This window comes from Gymnoscopelus braueri (assembly GCF_963280865.1).
Source record: "Gymnoscopelus braueri genome assembly, chromosome: 10".
Lineage (NCBI taxonomy): Eukaryota > Metazoa > Chordata > Actinopteri > Myctophiformes > Myctophidae > Gymnoscopelus > Gymnoscopelus braueri.
Window position 1 is genome coordinate 32,205,950 of NC_137611.1, and position 22,869 is coordinate 32,228,818.

The following is a 22,869-nucleotide window of genomic DNA, read 5'->3' on the forward strand; positions in this document are numbered from 1 at the left end:
ACACACACACACGCATTCACATCCAGCAAACATAGACGCACACAGAGGCGCAGTCTCACTTAACTGATACAGGAGCAAGGCACATCTGTCGACAGTCTTATCCAACCTTTCAGAGGATTATAGGATTTTACATGGAAACTCATCTTCATAATCCCTCACACACACACACACACACACACACACACACACACACACACACACACACACACACACACACACACACACACACACACACACACACACACACACACACACACACACACACACACACACACACACACACACACACACACACACACAATGATGTGATGTGATGTGATGTGATGTGATGTGATGTGACGTGACGTGATGTTCGCAACTTCCAGCAATTTCACTGCATAAAATCACATAAAACCCTGCATATTTAATCGCAAAATCAAGGATTTTAGCCCCCATAATCAAGGATTTTTGCCAGCATAATGAAGGATTTTTGCCCGCATAATGAAGGATTTTTGCCCATGTTTTTCTGGAGGGTCTGTCTAGCATATGCTACCTTATTAACAGAAAGGCAGGCTATTAGATTCTGACCGGAAACACAACGTCACCTCTGTGGGGAATTACCAGACTGCTGTAGGAACTACAGGCTTGAATATGGCACTAAACAGGCTACCATATGCTACAGAAGAGTAGATACTGTGACCGGAAAATCTCTGGTATACCCGACAGGCTCAACTGTGGTAGAACAGTGCACACCACTTCACTTGTAAAGACTATAACTAGAAATTGGAATTTGGAAGCTAGGGAAAAAACTATTAAGACATTTTTTTAAAAGATTTTAGTAACATAAACCTTGTATCACCTAGCCTAAAAAAAATTACAATACCAAACAAGAGGAAAGCACTTTTTGAAATAATCATCAAGTGACTTACCTCAGTTTGGTATCCCACGTTCTGACACCAGCGATTTCGGTTGACCAACCATATGGTCACTTAAGAGTCTCCATCTAACGAAGGGTGGTGAGTGATGTTTCTGTTGAGTCGCAAGTGCGGAGAACATGATGACACCAGGCAGTATCACACAACAAGTCTCACTGATAAAGTATGGTCATCGTATCTGGGTATCTTATGCTTACATAGATGAGTGATTCACCACATGTGTGTACTGGGTCAAGCAGATAAAGATTCACAATTCATAATTAACAGTCAGCACCATAGTCATTAACGTAGTCAGCACCATAGTCATTAACATAGTCGGCACCATAGTCAATAACGTAATCAGCACCAAGCCATTAATATCCATCATAAAGAAAAGCCTCATACAAAATAAATGCATTCAAAGACTAATAATGAAGCTGCAACGTTATGATTTCGAGCTGATATACACACCAGCTAAACACATTGTGATGGCTGATGCTCTGTCCAGGGCAACGACAGTAGCCTGGTTTGGCCAGACTAATATCACAGCATAGATATTAGTCTGGAATCTCTGTGTGGAACCTGCATTTCCAAGGGGCAAATAAAAAAAATGCCTCTGGTGATAAACCCACCCCATATTTGCATACCGGGCTCTGATTGATCCCTCACAACTTCGGAGGGAGAGAAATAAAATCTCTATTGAGGGGCCAGACCTAATCTGCCAAGGGCAATTTTTTTTTGCAATGGCAGATTCGTCTGGAACCAGGCTACAACGACGATCTACAGAGACTGATGTTCAATTACATGTGACCTTGATTGCAGAATCACTACCTGTGTCAGACAGAAAATCTAAGCAGATTGCAGCAGAAACAAAGAAGACCCAGTACTATGGAGGGTCATGAAAAATCTGAAAGAGAACTGGCCTAGAGGTGATCGTCAGCAATTTTACAACATCAGAGCAGAGCTGAGTGTGATAAATGGACTTTTACTAAGAAAAAAACAGAATTGTCATTCCTCAGACACTGAGACCAGAGATGTTGAAAAGAGTTCACGAGGGGCACCTCGGAATGGAAAAATATAAGAGAAGAGCCAGAACAGCAGTTTATTGGCCAGGAATCAACACAGACATTGACAAGATGGTCTTGAGCTGTGAAACTTGTCTGAAACATCATACAAAACAGCAGAAAGAGCCAATGGTAACTATAGACCTACCTAAAGTGCCTTGGCTATCCAGAGATAGCACTGCTTTCCAACATGACAGCTACTTGTGTGATTACACATATGAAATCTATCTTTTCGAGACATAGAATATGACAGATTTTGCTTTTTGACAATGGTCCATGTTACAGCTGTAAAGAGTTCCAGAACTTTGCAGAAGAATATGATTTCCAGCATGTAACAAGACCCCTGTATGCCCAGTCCAATGGTAAAGCAAAAAAAGGTGTGCACATAGTAAAAATTAAACTGCTCAAAAAAGCACAAGAGAGTGGTTCTGACCCATGTCTATCTCTACTGAGTTACCGAGCATCACCACTAGAACATGGAATGTCTCCTGCTGAGCTTCTGATGGGACGCAGGCTAACCACGCTTCCTTTACACTGCAAAACAGAAGAAGCATAACATTGCAAGATAGAAACAGAAGAGTCTGCAAAACAGACAGAAAGCGAACTAGTCAAAAAGTGTAGTGCCGCTGTCACAACATGACACAGTGAGACTTGAAGATTCTAACTACTGAAACAAGAAAGCCATGCACAGTTCTGGAGGAAGTGGGTCCTATAGATCCTACTGTCAGAACAGAAGATGGCCAAGTCCTGAGAAGGAATCGACGGAGACTTGAAGAACAGTCAGCTGATGACGAAGTTTGCAGAACAGCAGCACCACCGCCAGCTGAGATGACAATCTTGCCACCACCAGCTGACCAGACACCTTCAACACATGAACTTAGAAGGTCCACACGCCAGTCCAAACTACCTGACAGACTGGTCCTCTAAAGAACAGCACAGAGCTGTATCCTTTTGCACATAAAAACACCTATCAAACGCATTTGAGCACGCATTAAAAACAAATATATATATAGGATATTGATATGTGTTATGCATGTAAAAAAAAAGAGCAGAAGCAAATCCACAGAATGTGTTTTGTTGTGTAATTCCACAGAGTCAGTACAGTGTTTTTGTGTGGTTTACGTTTAAAGAAAAAGGGATGTTGTGATATGTGATGATTTGTACTAACCACTAGATGGCACCATCTACTAGTCTACATAGGCCACATCCAAAGAGACTGACAGGATGTAATGCTGTTTGCTACGTTGCTACCAGTCCTAAATAAAGTGACATTGAAAGAGCTCAAGTTTCTTCATGGCCAGAAAGAAAGATCACAAGCACCATAGTCATTAACCTAGTCAGCACCATAGTCAGCACCATTAACCCAGTCAGCACAGTAGTCAGCACCATAGCATTAAAGGAGGAGTTCACCCAAAAAATTACTTATTTTCTATCAATTGCACACCCTATGAAGCCTTGAATTTATGGATTTATTTTAGTTTTTATGGCATTCCTAAGCCAATAATTTGATGACCGGGTGTGTATCCGGTAGGAGACACAAATAATCTACTTTGTGTCTCCTACCGGATACATTAGCCGGTAGGAGACGGGAATCAAATTATTGGCTTAGGAATGCCACAAAAACACAAATAAATCCATGGATTCAAGGCTTCATGGGGTGTGCAATTGATAGAAAATAAGTCATGTTTTGGGTGAACTACTCCTTTAACCTAGTCAGCACTATAGTCATTAACCCAGTCAGCACAGTAGTCACTAGTCAGCACCATAGTCAGTACCAAGTCAGCACCATAGTCAGGGCCGTAGTCAGTCAGCACCATAGTCATTAAGTAGTTAGCACCATAGTTATTAACATAGTCAGCATCATAGTGAGCACCATAGTCATTAACGTAGTCAGCACCATAATCAATAACGTAGTCAGCACCATAGTCAGCACTAGAGATCAGTATTATTAGGTCAGTATTAGGTCAGTATTTTAAATACATGTATTTGAAATACGTATTTCAAATACTCTTCTGTATTTTATAATTTGGCTGGGACGGAAAAAATGGTATGTAACTTGTTTCAAGATACTTTCATATCTTGTATTTTCTGTATTTTAAATACATAAAATACATGTGTTACGTCATTTTATTCTTAAATTGACACATTTTAAACATTTATACTGTGGAATAAATTATCTCATTATTTAAAACTCAATGTAGGCCTATAGGTGCTTCCCTGTCATCTATTATGGTGCTTCCCCAGCTGAAATCTTACAAAAAGAACCACATCTAAAGACCATCAGGCTATTAACTGGTTCTCATGTTTTTGTTGGTATGCAACAGCAGTACATGCCCAACGATCAGTTTGGGTTGGGGTCGACTAGATACTTTTGCGCCTGTAAAAGTTCAACACATTTCATGCATAACCCCCCACCTTTACCTCTCAGGACCTGATGGTCCTCCAGTACCTTGATAGCATGGGGTTAGAACCTGCAGACTGTCTGCAGCAGAGGGAATGAATCGAGCGCAACTCACCATTGCGCCAAGGCACCTTGACAAATGTCTCTTAGTGGTTTTGAAGTGTTATTTTTGTATGTTAGAATTCAAAACTTTAAAGCACTCTTTAACTACAGTTAAATCATCTGAAAATAACACCATGTATTCCATAACAGATTTCAAGTTCATATTTATTTATTTCTCTCAACAGAACCCAAGTGACAATCAGCATACAGTACTTCTTTTATTGATTTTTTTTCTCCCTCACACATGTTTTTTTATTCTTTTTTATTATTTACGCAAAAAAAAAAAGAAAAGAGGACACTCAGTGCAATAAAGACAGAGGACTGACAGTGCGGTGCTCTCTACCTTTTCACAGTGCACATTATTACACACAAAGATTGTACATCATCATCATCATCATCATTACATTTCCAACCTGCACCCACCAACAACATGGATGGGACAGACAAAGTGAATGTCTTAAAACAATCTTTTTTTTTGTATAACCGACCTGCATACAGTGTAGCTTGGCACACACACGCACACGCACACACACACACACACACACACACACACACACACACACACACACACACACACACACACACACACACACACACACACACACATTCGTACAAACACAGGTAAAAACAGAGGAACCTCCGCGGTACTGGATTCTCACTAGAAAGGGGTTACTGCACTCAAGCTTAATTTATATGCCATCGCATGACCTGTCGCTTGCCAAGAAGAACTGATCTTCGGTTAGCTTGAAAATCTGTTCTTCTTTGGCAATCGATGCCTTCGTACTACGGAGTATAAAATAAGGCTACAGAGCCCACGTGTCAATTCCATACTATTTTGGCAATGCAGACATTGCATTTTGCGTGCAAAAGAGAACCACTATGGATAATGTGAGTTGGAGGTTGAGGTAGAGGGAGAGGGGATGGGGAGAGAGACATGTATGTAACCAGCCTGGAGGATGGTGGGTAGTGAAGTTCTTTTTTTTGTAGTTTTTATTTTACAAAGCCTCAGTGATCTTTAGGCCTTTGTGCAACCCCTGTCCTCTTGACTGGGTAGAGCTGTGGCCATGCCATAGGTCCTTATATCATTTGATCTCTAACATATGGTTGCCATTAAGCAGCCAATCGGGTCGGGGAAAACGTTGTCACAGACAGCCAATCATAGATGACTGCGTGTCACATAATAGCCAATCACCTGAGGCCTTACCTCCCAGCAAATAAATTAAAACTCAAAACGTATACATGGCACAGCTCCGCTACTCTTTAACATTTTAAAAAATATATATAAGCATAATCTTGACAGTTATTTCTCAAGCAAGTGCATATGGCTACTATAGTCTGCAGTAAAATTAAGAAATATTCTAAAAAGCTCAGGTGTTGATTGTACTGGCTGGTTGTTGGGATCAATCAAGTATCGCACCATTTGTGTTCTGTGCCAGGGTGCCTGGGTGCTCTCAATGTGCATGGCAAAGTAAGGATGCTGGTATTTGCCAGCTATTGCCACCAACCCCATTTCAGATAACCAACCTTCCAAAGTGCAACCACACCCATATCTCACTTTAATAGGCTTTGGCTGGTTTTGGGAATTAATCTGTTTATAATGTTTGTCCTAATTTACTACCTCCATAACCCGCCCTCATATTCTTATCTTAGAATACAGTAAAAACATTTCACGCTTTCATTTCACTCCTCTACAATATGCCAGCCAACATGCTTCCATAGAAAAAGAGTCAACCTGTTCAAAAGGCTTCGACATAGTGACTACCCAGCTTGTTATTGTAACATACAAACTGAAGCGTACAAAGTTTCTGTATCTGTTCTAGGATCACCTGTTGTACATTCTAGAACACACCAGAGCACCCACGGAAGGTCCTTGGAAATCTAAAATACGTTGACTCAACTCCCCAATTTACAATACAACAGTGACAATATAGAGTATATTATGTTGACAGTCAGAATCGAGTCCATTCATTTTGATGCTTTTCAGCACAAAAGAAAATCATTGAGTTACGCATAAGAACATTATGCTACTACAGTACAAGTATTGATAGATTATGCTTTCAAATGTAAATTACCAAAACAAAAATAACAAAAAGAAAACAAACATTGGATTGCATCTACATCAACTATACATCATTTTAACTGCTTTTTAATCCCCATTTGATTTAGAAAATATCTATTGATCATTACTAAGTATATTACAAGGATCCAATCACAGGAAATAGAAAAATATCAAATATCACCAGTGATGATAAGAAAACATGACAACCTGAACAAGCAGAAATATTGCTACGTAACCACCATTGTCCTTTTGACATCAGCGAGTCCCGTTGGCTGCCCTGTGCACGGGGATCCATCAGCACAGCCTACAGGAGAAGGGGGGGGGGGGGTGGGGTGAGGCAGGGGGATGTAAGTGTCGCTCCTCTCAGATGGCTGTGTCCCAGAACACAGTGGTCTGTGTGGGGTAAGGGGGAGGACGGATCTTTTTGGACCCGTTGCTCTTGCCCCATCCCGGGTGAATGGGCGCGCTCTCTTGCTTGCACTGACTTCGCTCTTGGTTCCTCTCAGCGGGGGGCCTCTCCAGAGACCTCTGCAGGTGCGGATGTTGCCTGGAGCGAATCTCCTTGCAGAGGGTGCGCTTCCTCTCGATCTGCTCCAGCATGGTATTGTCTCCACACATCCATGGCATCTGGGGCATCTAATGTAGAGAGGGGTGGAGAGAATTAACCACTTGCACCCCAGAACCACACAACTCAGCTCACACGCTCACAACGCGTCGCAAAACGCGATGCGCTGTGAGCTTGTAGATTGGCGAAGAGATTTGGTTTAAAGGGAAAAAAGCTAGCCAAGTGGTTAAGTGTTTAATAATGTGGAATGAATGCCTAAGAGTACTGATTTCCATGCAGAGTGCCACAAATGTAATTAATCAGTGACAGATGGAGATTTGCCTACCGGACTCTGATGTGCTTCTGCTGCCTTCCTTTGTGGCGTCCCCATTGGAGAGGGAGTGGCAGGCATGGAAGGCGAACGTCCATACTTGGATGCTGGTTTCAGTTCTTCAGAGAAATATAACAAAGTCACACATTATATAGACTTCAATAAATGCCAATAACATAAACAATGTATAAACATCTTGCATTTGAACTAAATGTTTATTCGTTTATTCGTGTTCAGTTATGTATTAATTCCATACCATTTCCTGATCCCAGCGCCATGGGTGGGCTGCCGGCAGGTCTCCCATGGCGAGTAGGTGTGGCCGTGGACGACTGCTGTCCCGATGTGCTTCCTCCATTCCTCTCCTGTGCTTTTGATTGGTCCACGCTGTAGTTTGCTCTGTCCCGGTTATCTCGCCTGGGCGTGGCCTCCGTTGAACTGTAACCTCTTTCCTTTGCATTGCGCCTGTACTCCAGAGAGCCATTGGGGCTCTTGGCGTCCTTCGGGTCATAACGGTGCTGCTCCGAGCCGTTCAGACTCCTGTCCTTGCTGTCCCGTCTGACCTCCAGGCCTGTTCTGGTCAGGTCCTTACTATCCTGTCTGGGCAGGGGAGGCGGAGGGGGGTCCGCTCCATTGTAACAGCTCCGATCCCGGCCCTCGTATCGGTCCTTGCTGTTCCTCCGGCACTCCAGGCCACTTCTGGAGCTGTCCTGCCGGGGAAGGATCTCAGGCGGTTGGTCTATTCTACCATCATGCCTGTGCTCCATGCCATTCCGGGCTCTCTCTTTGCTGTCCTGTCGTGGCAGCAGCTCGGGTGGGTGCTCTTTACCATCGTGCCTGTACTCTACTGCGCCCCTAGCTCTCTCTTTGCTGTCCTGTCGGGGCAGGAGCTCCGGAGGCGCTCTGCTTTCGTGTTTTGGGTCTGCGCTGTTCCTGCTGCGCTCTTTGCTCTCCTGTCTGGGTAAGAGATCAGGGGGTGGATCCAGCAGTCTCTCTCTGCTCTCATGTCTGCAGTCCAGTCCGTTCCTCATCCTCTCCTTGCTGTCTTGTCTCGGTAAGAGCTCGGGGGGCAGATCTAGCCTCTCTCTGTCTTTGCTGTCCTGTCTCACTAAAGACTCCATTCCGTGTCCACCGCTCCTGTCTTTGCTGTCCCTCCGAGGCATCAGGTCCCCGTTGCTGCCCCCTCTCTCCTTGGAGTCTCTCCTCATCAGAGGGATGGGTTCCACGGAGCTGCAGCCTCTGTCTTTAGAGTCGCGTCTCACGAGGATGGGCTCCACACTGCTGCAGCCGCGGTCCCTGCTGTCCCTGCAGACAGGAAGTGGTTCCACGCTGCTGCAGCCACGGTCTTTGCTGTCACGCCTGTGTGGCAGTGGCTCTACACTACTGCAGCTGCGGTCTTTTCCGTCCCGCCGGTGGGAAGACTCTTTGCTGTGGCGTTCCTTGGACTCTCGCTTTGACTCCTTGCTGTGGCTGTGGCGTTCCTTGGACTCTTGCTTTGACTCCTTGCTGTGGCTGTGGCGTTCCTTGGACTCTTGCTTTGACTCCTTGCTGTGGCTGTGGCGTTCCTTGCCCTCACGCTTGGACTCGCTGTGGGACTTGCTCTTGGATTCGGCTGAAAGGACAGGACAAAGGGACAGATAATGTACATTATGGTCATCCCATTGTATGCAAGTTTTTTCTTAATTAGCCATATGGCACATTAATAATATGTGCTGTATGAAAAAACATGACCAAAAGTAAACGATAAGTATAAAATTAGATACCTTTTATACAAAATAAACTAAGAATGAGCAAGTACTACAGTGCAGTTCTGCAGCTTTGAGTCACTGTATTACCAACAAATAACCACTGGGTGTCACTCACTACCAACTCTGGTAGATAGAGGAGACTGGGTGAGACTAGTATTCTGCCTGAATTGGTGGGCATTACAGCTGTTGGGTTCCATATTTGTTGATGACTTCAACATATCTCAAGATATCTCAAATGACAGATATTGTCACTGATTGGTTTTCACTTTTATATTGTCTAGTGAAAAATGCTCATATGATTGCACATCTCACTGAACCCCATGGCCTTTAAAGTCTATTCTGGTTGTACTATGAAGTGTGCATGGTAATCAGTGGTTTGGAAAATAATATCACTGTCATAGCTGTTTGTTTTTCATTTTCTCTCCTATTCACAAAATAAGTAATGCAGTCCATTGTACGATGGTGTCGCGCAGTGAAAATCTACAAGCTCACAACAAGGCTATTTAAGGCATGCGATACCAGCACCCAACAAAGTATAAATCAGACCATACAGACACATAGAATGTTCCTGGAGATTTCATCAACATGAAGCCAAAAGCAGAGAGCGTCTCATCTATGACATTCGTTTAAGGTCCAATACAGATATAGATTATGCTGTGCACCAATAACAAATTAATGTGCATGATCGATTTTAATGCCTGACCCGTATATGGCCTGCCATGTACCATTTACAGAGGTCCCTTGACATGCCTGTGTCACACATGCCACTTGAATGTGAGTGCACAATAAAATCCTCAGTGCTCATTTAAGTAGAAATGGACCCATTTGATCCATTTTTACTCTCAGAGTTAAATGAACACTGAGGATTTTACTCTTTGTGTGTGTGTGTGTGTGTGTGAGTGGGGGGGGGGGGGCAGAGAGAGAGGGAGAGAGAGAGAGTAGTGATTAACCAATTGGTAAGTGGGTCATGCTAGCTGATTCTGCTTCCATCGTTTCAGTGAAAGAGGAAAACACCATTAACCTCTATTTAGCATATAGGCTACATGAGGTTTGTACACGCGAACATGTGGAATGTGTAAGAGTCTGTACGGCTGTTTGCAAACAGCCAATCAAAGAGCACAGCACAGGCAACCTGTCATTCTCTGAGCCCCATGTGGAACCTGTACACAGGTGTTAACTTACAATAGAAAACAAATCATGGGATGTATAGGAAGGGTCCTTATAAAATGGTTTATAATGTGTTATGATTGCATTATGAATACTTATGAGTGCTTATAACTATAATTATACAGTGTTTTAAGTATACTACAATGCATTTATACTCAAGTAATTAAGTAATTACAAAATGCTTTATAAAGTGTTATGATTATTGTTACAAATCAGTTCTTATAACTATAATTATACAGCATTATAAGCAGCTTATAATGCATAATACTGTAAGTATGTTTATAACACAGTATAGACATGGAATGCATAGCAGGTGTTACCATGATGGTCTTGCTGATTGGACAGAACGGAGCAACAGAAAAGCTCTGATCAGGAATAGAGTTGTGAGTTTGGACTCTTTGGCTTGTCCCCTCCTTGGAGGCGTAGCCCTGAGCTGTGATTGGCTGCATAACCTGTGAGGAGGGAATCTACAAATAAGATACAGGAGGGATTCCTCCCCCTGCCTCTGTTGCTACGTTGTGGTTGCTATGAGAGTTGAGTAAGGATTGACGATTGTACGCTTTGTAGTCATTTTATGATGCATGGTTCATTTAGAATAGATCCCTTTTCATTTACTACTGTATACTGTAAGCCCATTAACACACTTAGTTCCTCCTTACCCTCACAAACTAGTACGTGACCTGCTTTCATACATACTTTGATGCCAATACTTTTACTCAAATTTAACTAAAATGTTTGAATACACGACTTTAACTTGTAACAGAGTATTTCTACATTGTGTCTTGCTACTTTTACTTATTGTTAAATATCTGAGTACTTAAAAAATAAATAATAATCACTCAGTTATGTGATCTGGCATGAATGCAAGCAGGGGTTCATCTTTTATTCCTTTACATTAGGGCATTAAACTTTCAAAATTCGTCATCGCCTCACCAGAGCTTTTTCATCCGAAGGAAAATATATCATTTGCATTATGCATGAGAATGGAAGCATTAATTCATGACTGATGGTTAACAGTATTTGCACCAGGCTCCCCTGTATCACAGTGGGGGGAAAAAAACATAATGTTTTTCTAAATATTAAGGCAACTTTTCTAAGTTATTCAGGGTGGTGTGCAGGTTACATCTTTGAATTTGTAATTCCAGTAGTTTTGACTGTTTTGTGGGGAGGCGTTTAAACATGATGTTTACATATTTAAAATAATGCTGTCTGGTGGCGTAATGCTTTAGCCCCTAATCCTTCAGATTAATTCATGGGATCTGTTGGCGTGGCTATAGGCCTATAGATCAAACTACAGGAAAGACTGCAGAGATGCTACAAACACTAGATAAATACCGTGTGATGCAGGACACGCTACTCACCAATTTTACAATGCTTTTCTTTTTAAAGATACATTTTTATACTTTATTTCAGATCAGGTCAGTGTAGAGAGACGGGATAGACATGAGAGACAAGACAGACAACTATAGGGGTCAGGACCTGGGTCCTAGAGCTCACAAGGAGCATACTGTATGTATGGTCTGTGCAGCAGTGGTGAAAAGTAACTAAGTACATGTACATCAAGTACTGTACTTAAGTACAATTTCTTTTTAGGTATTTCCAATTGACAGTACTTTTACTTCTACTCCACTACATCTCAGAGGCAAATATTGTACTTTTACCCCACTACAATTATTTGAAAACTACATTTTGAATTCCGGACCTTTACTTGTAACAGAGTATTTCTACATTACATTATTGATACTTTTACTTTTCCCACCACTGCTGTGCACACAACTGGCTGAACCACCAGGCACCCCTCCTAATTCGGCAAGGCTTTAACCAATCCATTTAGACCTGGAACACCTATACAGTGTTATACCTTTCAAGTCGGGAACACCTCTATGTGTAGTGGTTGCTATATGCAGTATATCATTGCTGTTGGGAAGAAACCTCTTATCTCCCTATTTTAACTTCTTGTATTTTTTCGTAAATTGAATGCCCTAATTGATCATACTACAGCGTCACACAAAAGTATCAAAAATAGCATATCTTCAAGGTTGAAACGCGGCGCAAGCGACGTGTTTTGAGCTTGTAGATCTGCTATTTTTGATTATTTTTTATTTGAATTCTGAAAAGTAACAGTTTTGGACATTTGAGGTTTCCACTCGACAGAGACAATATAGCAACATAATTATTTTTGAATACAAGGCGTTTTTAAAATCGGCCTCAGGTCTAAATGGGTTAACTTGTTTCCCCTGCTGATAACAGGGTTGAGTTAAATTATCACCGAAGGCCAATGCGTCGCAATGCGACAAGTTGTGAGCTTGTAATTCAGCTATTTTCTGCAAAGATATTTGGTGTAGGGGGGGAAGGAGGGTGCCAAGTACTGTATAAAATAAAATACTTTTTTACTTTTAGTCTAGTTTTAGTCGACTAAATATCATAATATTTTGTTTTTGTGAGCTTGTAGATCAACTATTTTTGGTCTGTGACACCCGACCAAAAATAGCCATGATGACTTGTCTTAGTTCTACTGGATCTCTTCTCCACTAGTCCCTCCCAAACATTTTAGTTTAGTTTTTATTTGTGGACGAAATTGTCAATATATTTAGTCTTAGTTTTAGTCATCATAGCTTAGTTTTTTTGTTAGTTTTCGTCAGCGAAAAAAGGTAGTCAACGATCATTTTTCGTCATTAGTTTTAGTCGACGAAATCAACACTGGTTATAGGAAGGTAACCTAATAATGACTGACTGACTGAGTGACTGACTGAGTGACTGACTGACTGACTGACTGACTGACTGACTGACTGACTGACTGACTGAGGGTTCACTCACTCTCTCCGGGTTCCTTGGACTTCCTGCCGCTGGTGTTCTTCTTCAGCATGTTCCTTCCTGTAGTGAACAGGTTGGTCAGCTCATCCAAAGGACTGGTAGGTGTCCGTGACCGTCCCGTTGACACATTCTGCATGGAACCGTGGAGCCGTCCCACGCCGTCCTGTGGCGGTGAGCCTTTCCCGTGAGGGGTGGCTGATGCGCTCCGCGGCAGACCCCCGGGGAATGGCATGGGAGCGTCGAAGGGGGGCGTCCGCATGAGGCTAAGCGGCGTCAGGCAGCGGCCCATGCTGACCGGGGACGGGCACGCCGAGTGGCTGCGCTGATAGGAGGATGACGAGGCGGATGATTTGTAGAGGGTGCAGGGCAGAGGAGGTGCAGAGGAGCGTCCCGACACGGTGAGGGTCGGCGTGGCGGTGAGCTCTCTGCGGAGGCGGGCGGAGGACGGCGGCTCGGCGGAGGAGGTCGGGGACTTGCTGTAGGACTCGCTCTCCAGCACGGGCAGCTTGGTGACGTCCATAGGAGTGAGAGGAGACTCGTCCGAGTTGGGCGAGCACTGAGCCGGAGCCGGGGGGAACACCAGGAGCGGTGGCCGGTGGGTGAGCAGGTTAGGGAATGGCGCGGGAATGTCACAGAGGGGAATGTTACGCGGCGTGGAGCAGCGACTGAGGGGCTCAGGGTCGTAGGGCGCCGGGGTGGGGCACGCCGAGCGACAGCCCACAGGGTCGCTTCGATACTCCATGTCGTCCAGGATGGGATACTTCATCTCCTCGTACACCGACTCCCCCGGCTCCTCGTCCTCGCTCCTCGAAAGCTCCCGGCCGCCGACGTCGATGCCGCCCATCTCGATGTAAACGGGCTCGTCCTCGCAGTCGTCCGTGGGGCTGTCGTCGCTCTGCGATACGTAGCGTTCACAGGGAGAGGTGACATGGTGCAGGGGTTTGGAGGAGCACCCGTGGGTCTTGATGTAGGACTCGTCGAAGGAGACACTGAGCTGAGTGTTGGGGTTCCTCTTGGGTTTGGGGGGCGGCACCCTGCGGCAGTCCTCACTGCATCCTTGAGCTGCTGAAAGAAGTGACATGTGACCATTAGCACATATATAATGCTAACTGATATACTGTATTATATGACTAAGAGTATGTAAATGGAACCAAATGTTGGTTCCATTTGTACATTCTCAGAGTAACAGACTTGTCCATTTGGAACCCCCTCAAGGAACCCTGAGGGTCCCTGGACCCCACTTTGACAACCACAGGTTTAATATTTCCCGACAATGAATCCTTACTGCATATGATTTGTGATAATGACACATGAACACACGTTACATTATGTCTGTTGCTGCTGCTCCGCCACATAACACATGCTTCCCTGTCATAACGCCAATAAATGGTTGACGCACATTTGACGAATCAAAGTGTGCATCGACGTTACATTTCCCACTTCCCTGTGCCTGTATGTTCGGGTCAGATGTAGGCCAACGTGCGTACTACTAGCTGAGAGCGATATCTTGAATCAGATATGGGAATAGTTGAGGCATATGCATGTTTCTAGGTCACTGTATATATCGTCTCTGTCGGGTGGAAACCTCATATGTCCAAAACTGTTACTTTTCAGGATTCAAATTCAAAGATAGCAGATTGGCAAGCTCAAGCGCTGCGAAGCGCCGCGTTCCGAGCTTGTGGATCTGCTGTTTTTGATGCTCTTGTGTGACGCTGTAGCGTGATCAAGTAGGGCGTTGATTTACGAAAAAACACAAACGGTTACAATATATGGAGATAAGAGGTTTCTGCCCGACAGCAACGATGTACAGCATATACGTCAGTGAAGCAGTACGCGAGTGCAGTAAGTGGGTCACGCAGCGGGGTGCTTCTTTCTGATAGCGGTGACGTGGCATTGCCGTGTGAATCTCTTTAGACATGGTGCAGTGAAGCCGTGCTACACTATAGTATTCCTGTAGGCTAGTTAGCGCTGTACTGAACAGCATACATTCACAATGGTGATAAGCGTACGCAGGCACACTATACAGCAGTGGTTCTCATGGTGGGGTCCGAGGGCCCACCAGGGGTCCTTGAGAGGGTGAGAGGGGGTCCCCCGCAGCCAAATGAGTTATTATAGCATCAAAATCAGTTTAACCAGTTTAACCCTATTTCTTATTGGGCTATTCAAAAATAGCAGCTCACTTGCATGTAGATATGCTACTTTTGAATTTAGAAAAGTCTTAACATAAAAAGGAATCATTTTGATTTTCTTTTTACTCAAATCTTGAGGGTCCCTGGAACAAAATCTTTTCAAATAGGTTTCGGCAGACAAATAACTACCAATTTGGGAGTCCTTGACATTCAAATGTTTGAGAACCACAGCACTACAGTACTAGAATAGCTGTATCTTGGCATGTGTGGTATTTCTAGGTCAGCCAACTGAGGTCTTCCGGTAAGCACTGTCCCTGTTTCCTGATGATGGGGGGGGGGGGTTGGGTAAAGTGTAGTTAAGAGCCGGACCGTGTCTAAAATCTTCAAACTGCAGATTTTACACCTTTAATAATTCAGATGCCAGATGGTACAGACACATGCACACTTCCCGGCAGCGTATGACTCACCAGCGTCACGACAGCATCCACTACGCACGCACACACATGCACAGAGAGCACATTCCCACGCACACATTACACACAAGCCAAACTGGGGCACACGTCGAATACACACATTTCCGGTTATGCCATCTTGGTGGGTCTAACGGGAAAAAAACAAGGCTGTCTTTCTGCCTTGGTCTGTCCTCACACTTCAACAGACTAAAGTACCGCTAACCTCAATCAGATAACAAGCTGGCATAGCGGTCCAGGCAGGCTCTAAAGTAGCCTGACAGCGCGTTGCGGGTTCGAGTCCCGATCCCGACTGCCTTTCCTGCATGTCACCCCCATCTCTCTCCCCGTTTCCTGTCAGCCTACTATCATATCCTATCAATAAAGGCATGGAAAAGATATATATATATATATGGCATGCTGATATGCCCATATATGGAGATCTCTGTATCTGTCAGTCCATGTCCCTTTTATTACTATATATGGAGATCCTTGATGTTCAGTATATGCCCATTAATGGGCATACAATTGCACTTGTTTATCCTGTATCCTGCAAAAGTTATTTCGCCTGATTGGATCAAATTGGCATCTCGACCTGAAAATCTATTTTTGGTTGACTAGACAGCTAGAGAGACAGGAAGACTCCAATTCTGTACTTTTGTCTTTTTTTTAATAGATATATATAATCTATATACACTAGCAGTGGTTCTCAACCATTTTAATTTCAAGGGACCCCAACTTCATATGCATTAGGCCACAGACCCTCATTTGATATGATTCTTATCTCTGGGACCACAATCTACAAAGGAAAAACCATCATGCTAATTTGTGATCACTCTGAAAGTGTACTGTATAGATGGAATCAAATGGACCCGAGTGACTTCAGAGCCGAAGAGGAGGAGGATCCATGACTTCCCAACTGCCAAGGAGGACCCCTGGGGGTCCACAGAACCAGTGCTGTTACTGTATATCTTTAAGCCCTTTAAGCTACCCAACAGCACATAAAGTAATTATAATCAGCCCTACCTACTGTATACCAGGTGCAACAATAATGTGATGAACACAATAACGATTGCGGGTACATTTTGATACCAATAGCCTTTTGTACTTTTACTCAGATTTTGAAGAGGAGGGCTTTTTACTTGTGACAGAGTACTTCTACAAAATAATTTTTCCACCACTGAGAGATGTGATCATGTGGCTTTTGAACTGGTATTTCAAAGGTATCGGCGTCAGTCTTCTGGTATTTCAAAGGATTCATGTCTATACAGGGATGAATAAAGAGCATCTGCAGATACTGTACATGTTTGCCTGTTGAACGTGCCTTTCCATTGAGAGTCCAAAGGTGGTTCCCATTAACCTGGTTAATTAACCCGGCTAATGGCATGTTAATGAGATGTGCTCCTGGTGTGTGTTTAAACTGGGTTGATGAAGTGTGTCCATGTTTGTTTAATCTGAGTACTCTGTGTGTGTGTGTGTGTGTGTGTGTGTGTGTGTGTGTGTGTGTGTGTGTGTGTGTGTGCGTGCGTGCGTGCGTGCGTGCGTGCGTGCGTGCGTGCGGTGTGTGCGTGCGTGCGTGCGTGCGTGTGAGAGAGAGAGCGAGTGCATGCGTGTGTGCATGCGTGTGTGCATGCGTACATTATTTACTATACTTGTGAGAACCAAAATGTCCCCACAAGTATAGTTGAATTTGACAAATAGACAATGTGAGGACCATTTTCTTGGTCCTCACAATTTTTTTTGTTAGAGCTACTCTTACAATTAGGTAAAGATTCAGGTTTGGGATTAGGATTATGTATCTAGAAGTTGGCTTTAACAGTTAGGGTTAGGGTTAGGGTTAGTATATATCTGATTTATACTAGGTTGCACGCTGGTGTCGTGCACCAAAAAATAGCCAATCTACAAGCGCACAGCTGGTAGATCAGTAATTTGTGGGCTATTTCCGATGCCGCCCTAAACTTATCCTCCTCACAAGTATAGTAATACAAACGTGTGTGTGTGACTGCATGGATATGCGTGTGCGTGCGTGTGCGCGTGCACGTGTGTTAACAGAGATGCACCATGGATCTTGTGATGTGTTTCAGCACTGATGATGAATCCATCCTTTATCCATCTCTTGCTCTCTCTCTCTCTTCCCCCTCTCCCCTCCCCCTGTAGCGGGTGTGTTTACCCCCCTCCTCCTCCTCCTCCTCCTCCTCCTCCTCCTGGGGAAACAGAATCTAGGTCAATCGCTCCTCCTGAATGAATTCTACTCTGACAAGCCCCTCCCCTTCCCGCTACAGTCCCGGCTACCGAGCACGCAACCCTCCCCTCAGCCATAGGGACACCCCCACACTCGCGCTCCCATTGGCCCGGGCAGCCTCAGAGCTCTGCATCTCTCGCAGCCGCATTGGCCGGAGACGCCTAGCGACGTTGTGATTGGCCGGGCTGCAGGGGGTCTTGTTTCCGTGGGACGGTTGCCGTGGCGCCCATGGAAGATCTGTGCAACAACACACAGAGAGATCCCCACCAATCTGAAGGCAGGCTGTGCAACACACAGAGAGATCCCCACCAATCTGAAGGCAGGCTTGGCTGACTCCCTAAACATCACGTTGGCAACCCAGCATCCAAGCTGAAACAGAGTCAATTCAGTCAAAGCCGCCTGCAAAAAACTGTGAGTTTCTCTCACACGGCTCCTCCATTTGAGGGCTACAATATTAAAAAATATCTTGCTAGATTTACAGTGCTTGTTTAGGCTCCCTTTAACCACTTGAGCCCTTGGCAGAAATGTTCGCCAAAAAATAGCAGATCTACAGTAGATCGGCTGTTTTTTGGTCAAGAGATTTGGTGTAGAGGGGAAAAAAATAAGTACGTGGCAACTCGTGTTTACCAAGTATAGAGGGTTTAAGTGGCTAATGTCCAGCATGTGCTTTGTTGTCTTTCCCCTGAGCAACCTGTTTATCTGTGGTTTATTTATGCAAACAGTCCTTCAGCACTGTGAATTCATGTTGTATCCAGCAGTGATGTTTCTAACAATGAGTTGATGTACGATACTGCAATTATGTCCTCTTTTTTAATCCACAGCCAAAGAAGCATGTTATTTCTTTTATGCTTATTTATTGTCGCTTCCGGCTGCCTGTGTGCACATCCTTACACCCCACTGTGTTGTGTCATGACATCCCTTTATTATGACAATCCAAGTATTATCTATGCATCTAGTAGTTTTTTTGTATGTCATTGTGTATTGTGTTGTGGATTGAGAGAGAGGAGCATACGGGAGAAATTAATCTTTGGAGATAAAATAAAGCTGGGACTTTGAACCTTGACTTTGAAGTGAGAAAGATGTACAAGCTTGACCATCATGATGACCTGAACGCAAAGTTATTAAACCAAATGATTGTGCTTATACTTTGGCATTTTGTATTCAACACTGTTTTCCAAAGAATTTAATTTCCCACTACTATGTTTGTGTTTTGTTGTCATCTCCTTCCCTTTAGCCTCACTGAGCATGAGCTTCGACAGCGGGCCCAGGGGGGGGGGGGGGGGATAAAGTGGTGATTTGGACTAACCAAATGACTGAGTGGCCGATGACCGGCTGCAGGAAAACAGCAACGTGCTGCTCCATCTGCTGCCTGCGATGAAGGTTACTAGAGCTGGATCCCGAACAAAACAAAACAAAAACACGCAGCGGAGTGGGTTCCAAATTAAGAACCGGGTCACATCGGGACATTACTCTCAGCACTGAGAACTCAGGCAGCGTTCCAGACATGAGGGACAGACAGTATGCTCCAGAAATGACAACCAACCAGGCATATGATAAACAAATATGCTCTCAAGTCTCCGCTATACTTCTACGGAGATGTTTCCATCTCTTTTTAAAAACTGTTGGGAGACATGCATTTTCCACATGGCTAGTTTTCAAACGGCACATCATAAATTGGACTGGTCACTCCCTCCCGGATCTCTCTCCAGCCTGAATGAATAAAAGCCTGAGTTATACTTAGTTGCGTGGCGGCTGTCACGCACCGAAAATAGACGATCTACAAGCTCACAAGCTCACAACTCGTCACGCTGTGACGGGTTGTGAGCATGTAGATCAGCTATTTCCGGTGCGTGACACCCACGCGCAACTAGGTATAAATCAGGCATTAGTAGTAGATCATTACAGGCAGTGGATGGGAAAAAAAAGCTGAGCGCGGTCAAGTAAGGTTACAACTTATCCTCTTTTAATCTTTCTGTGTTTTTTTTATGCCTTTGTCCTTCAGTAACCTCTTTCTGCTGTAGCAGCCTGTGTGTTTTTATGATTATTCTGGAATGCATCTGCATTGCCGCTGCACACCCTGCACTCCAGCTCACACACACGCACAAACACACACACACACACACACGCACACGCACACGCACACGCACGCACACACACACACACACACACACACACACACACACACACACACACACACAAACAGAAAGACAGACAGACACACACCGCAGAATGGTCAGCCCTCAGAGACTCTGGGCACATCATGTTCTGACCAGCCCGTGTGTTTGTGGCACAAACATACCGTTAGGTGCTTTTTGAGCGTGTGCACTCGCAGCCCTGCCTGTCACTAAACCTCTCACGTTTTTTTTTTTAAATCTTTGCTTAAGACTCAGTTATTTTCCCTGGCTTTAAATCTCACCTGAGCCCATGTTATTTATTTCATTTTATATTATGTACCGTATAAATAGAAGAGCGTAGGTGGGTGCACGTGTATATTATGTTAATGCTTTGTTTTTTTATCTTGTACAGCACTTTGGTCAACCATGGTTATTTTAGGGGCCTTAGGAATACAATTTGATTACATTTTATCTCCTCTTGTCTTACATTTATGTATTGTTGTATGTGTTACATTTTCAATTAACACTTGTTGTTATGCCATACCATACCTCTTCTCCATGGCACTTAACCACCTGAACCCCAGCATCCATATATAGAGACAACTCAGGTCCAGTTTACTAACTGTGAAGTATGTTTGAATAGCTGAAAAGCTAGCTGTCATGTCATATACATTGTAGTGGGAGCTGTGGAGCGGCTATATATAGCCGGGCAGTGTGTTGTGAAGTGCCAGCACCGCTCACCGTCACATCGCTCCCCACGGCAGGTGGATGTGGGACTGTGGTCCACTGCCTCCGACGACATGCTCAGCTTGGTGGCCGGGTCCCGCCTGGGCTTGGGCGGGGGCTGCTTCCTGTTGGTAGGGCTCCCCACTTCCTCCTCGCCCCCGCCGACAGAGTGGAGGGACTGGGAGCGCACGGAGAAGCCCGGCCCGCAGGCCAGGGCATGCGGGTGGGGCACGGGCATGCGCTCCTGGGGGGCCGGCATGGTCATGGAGCCCATGCGCAAGTGCTTGCCTTCAGTGGCTGTATCCTCACCCGTCCTGGGAAGGAGAGAGACAGAGAGAGACGGAGACAGACAGACAGACAGACAGACAGAGGGGGGGGGGCAGAGCAGGAGATAGGGAGAGAGAGGGAAAGTGAGAGAGAAAGAGAGAGAAGGAGAGACATAGAGGAGAGAGCAGAGATGGGGGAAAGGAGCAGAAATATTGATGTTACTATGAATGATAAATGACATGATGCTTGATGAGAGACTAAGGCAGAGTGAAGGGATTTGAAGCATCACATCGTGTGCTTTAGACTTCAAGATGCTCTCAAATATTACTTAACGTACAGTACAAAGCAAATGCAGTCATCTAAAATGTGACATTATTTAACATTTTACAAACCTGTCATTCTGCCTTTTCTAGAGTGAAGGAGATGAGCGAAGGAGTTTCCCCTGAACATTGTGTACTTTCTGTACCGTGTGGACTATAGTCAACACTATACCATAACATTCCATACCTCCAGATACAAAGGCACCATAGTATGCCTGTGTGTGTGTGTGTGTGTGTGTGTGTGTGTGTGTGTGTGTGTGTGTGTGTGTGTGTGTGTGTGTGCGTGCGTGCGTGCGTGCGTGCGTGCGTGCGTGCGTGCGTGCGTGCGTGCGTGCGTGCGTGCGTGCGTGCGTGCGTGCGTGTGTGTTTATTAAAAGATCCATTAGAGACACAAGAATGAGCCTCTAGGCTTCCTGGGGTCCTGAAGAAAACAAATACAGTACAGACATGCAATAAAAAAAAAAGACATATTAAAGTATAAAAACATTCATATCTCTCTACAGTATGTATATATGTGAAGTAATTTTGTTAGGCTTTGCATGTGTGTGTGTGTGTGTGTGTGTGTGTGTGTGTGTGTGTGTGTGTGTGTGTGTGTGTGTGTGTGTGTGTGTGTGTGTGTGTGTGTGTGTGTGTGTGTGTGTGTGTGTTTGCTGACGGTGCATTAGTGTCACTGACTCAGTCGAGGGTCTCTCAGTGGAAGGCTTTGATTTGAGTTCAACAATGCTGCAACACACACACACACACACACACACACACACACACACACACACACACACACACACACACACACACACACACACACACACACACACACACACACACACACACAATGACACCATGGAGGTCCCATGGCCTGGACGCAATTGATCCGTCTAAACAGATGATTAGCCTGAATGGAGTGTTAATGATGTCTGACTCTGGTGATAATTGGGGAAGGGGTGGTGGTGCGTGCGTGCGTGCGTGCGTGCGTGCGTGCGTGCGTGCGTGCGTGCGTGCGTGCGTGCGTGCGTGCGTGCGTGCGTGCGTGCGTGCGTTCGTGCGTGTGTGCGTGCGTGCGTGCGTTACTTTATTTGATGACTTAAGACTTTAGTAAGTGCCTTTAAATAATACAGTATATTATATATTTTACAGTAATTAGAGTACGCTGAAAATCTGAAAAATTTGTACAGAAACAGGAAATTGTAAAACAACCCATTTTTAATACTCAATACTAAAAAGTTAGTACTCGATACAATTGCACCTTCAAAGAACGTGAGGCTGTGTTATCTTGTTCTTATTTTGTTATTTGGGTCCGGATTCATTGGGTCAATTTTTACACTAGTGACTGCAAGCTTGTTTTTTAAGTGAAAATAGATTCAAGCTCACGATGCGAAGCGATGCATTTTGAGCTTGTCGATCTGATCTTTTTTTATTTGAATCCTGAAAAGTAACAGTTTTGGACATTATTAGGTTTCCACCTGACAGAGACGATAGTGTGTCTTTGCTGACTCCTGCTCCCTCCC

The 22,869-nt window shown here is 44.5% G+C and overlaps 1 protein-coding gene across 1 annotated transcript in view; it reads right to left on the minus strand.

Moving 5' to 3' along the window:
• Positions 1 to 6,882: 6,882 nt before the first annotated feature.
• nyap2b (neuronal tyrosine-phosphorylated phosphoinositide-3-kinase adaptor 2b) overlaps positions 6,883 to 22,869 on the minus strand; it is a gene marked incomplete at its 3' end in the record, with an annotated part of 26,839 nt that continues 10,852 nt past the window's right edge. The window contains exons 3-7 of the mRNA XM_080439851.1: positions 20,796 to 21,094; positions 13,124 to 14,185; positions 7,651 to 9,003; positions 7,410 to 7,513; positions 6,883 to 7,155 (exon numbers count right to left, since the gene is read on the minus strand). Of these exons, the coding sequence (XP_080295977.1) occupies positions 6,883 to 7,155; positions 7,410 to 7,513; positions 7,651 to 9,003; positions 13,124 to 14,185; positions 20,796 to 21,094 (3,091 nt within the window). The remainder of the gene's footprint in view (positions 7,156 to 7,409; positions 7,514 to 7,650; positions 9,004 to 13,123; positions 14,186 to 20,795; positions 21,095 to 22,869) is intronic.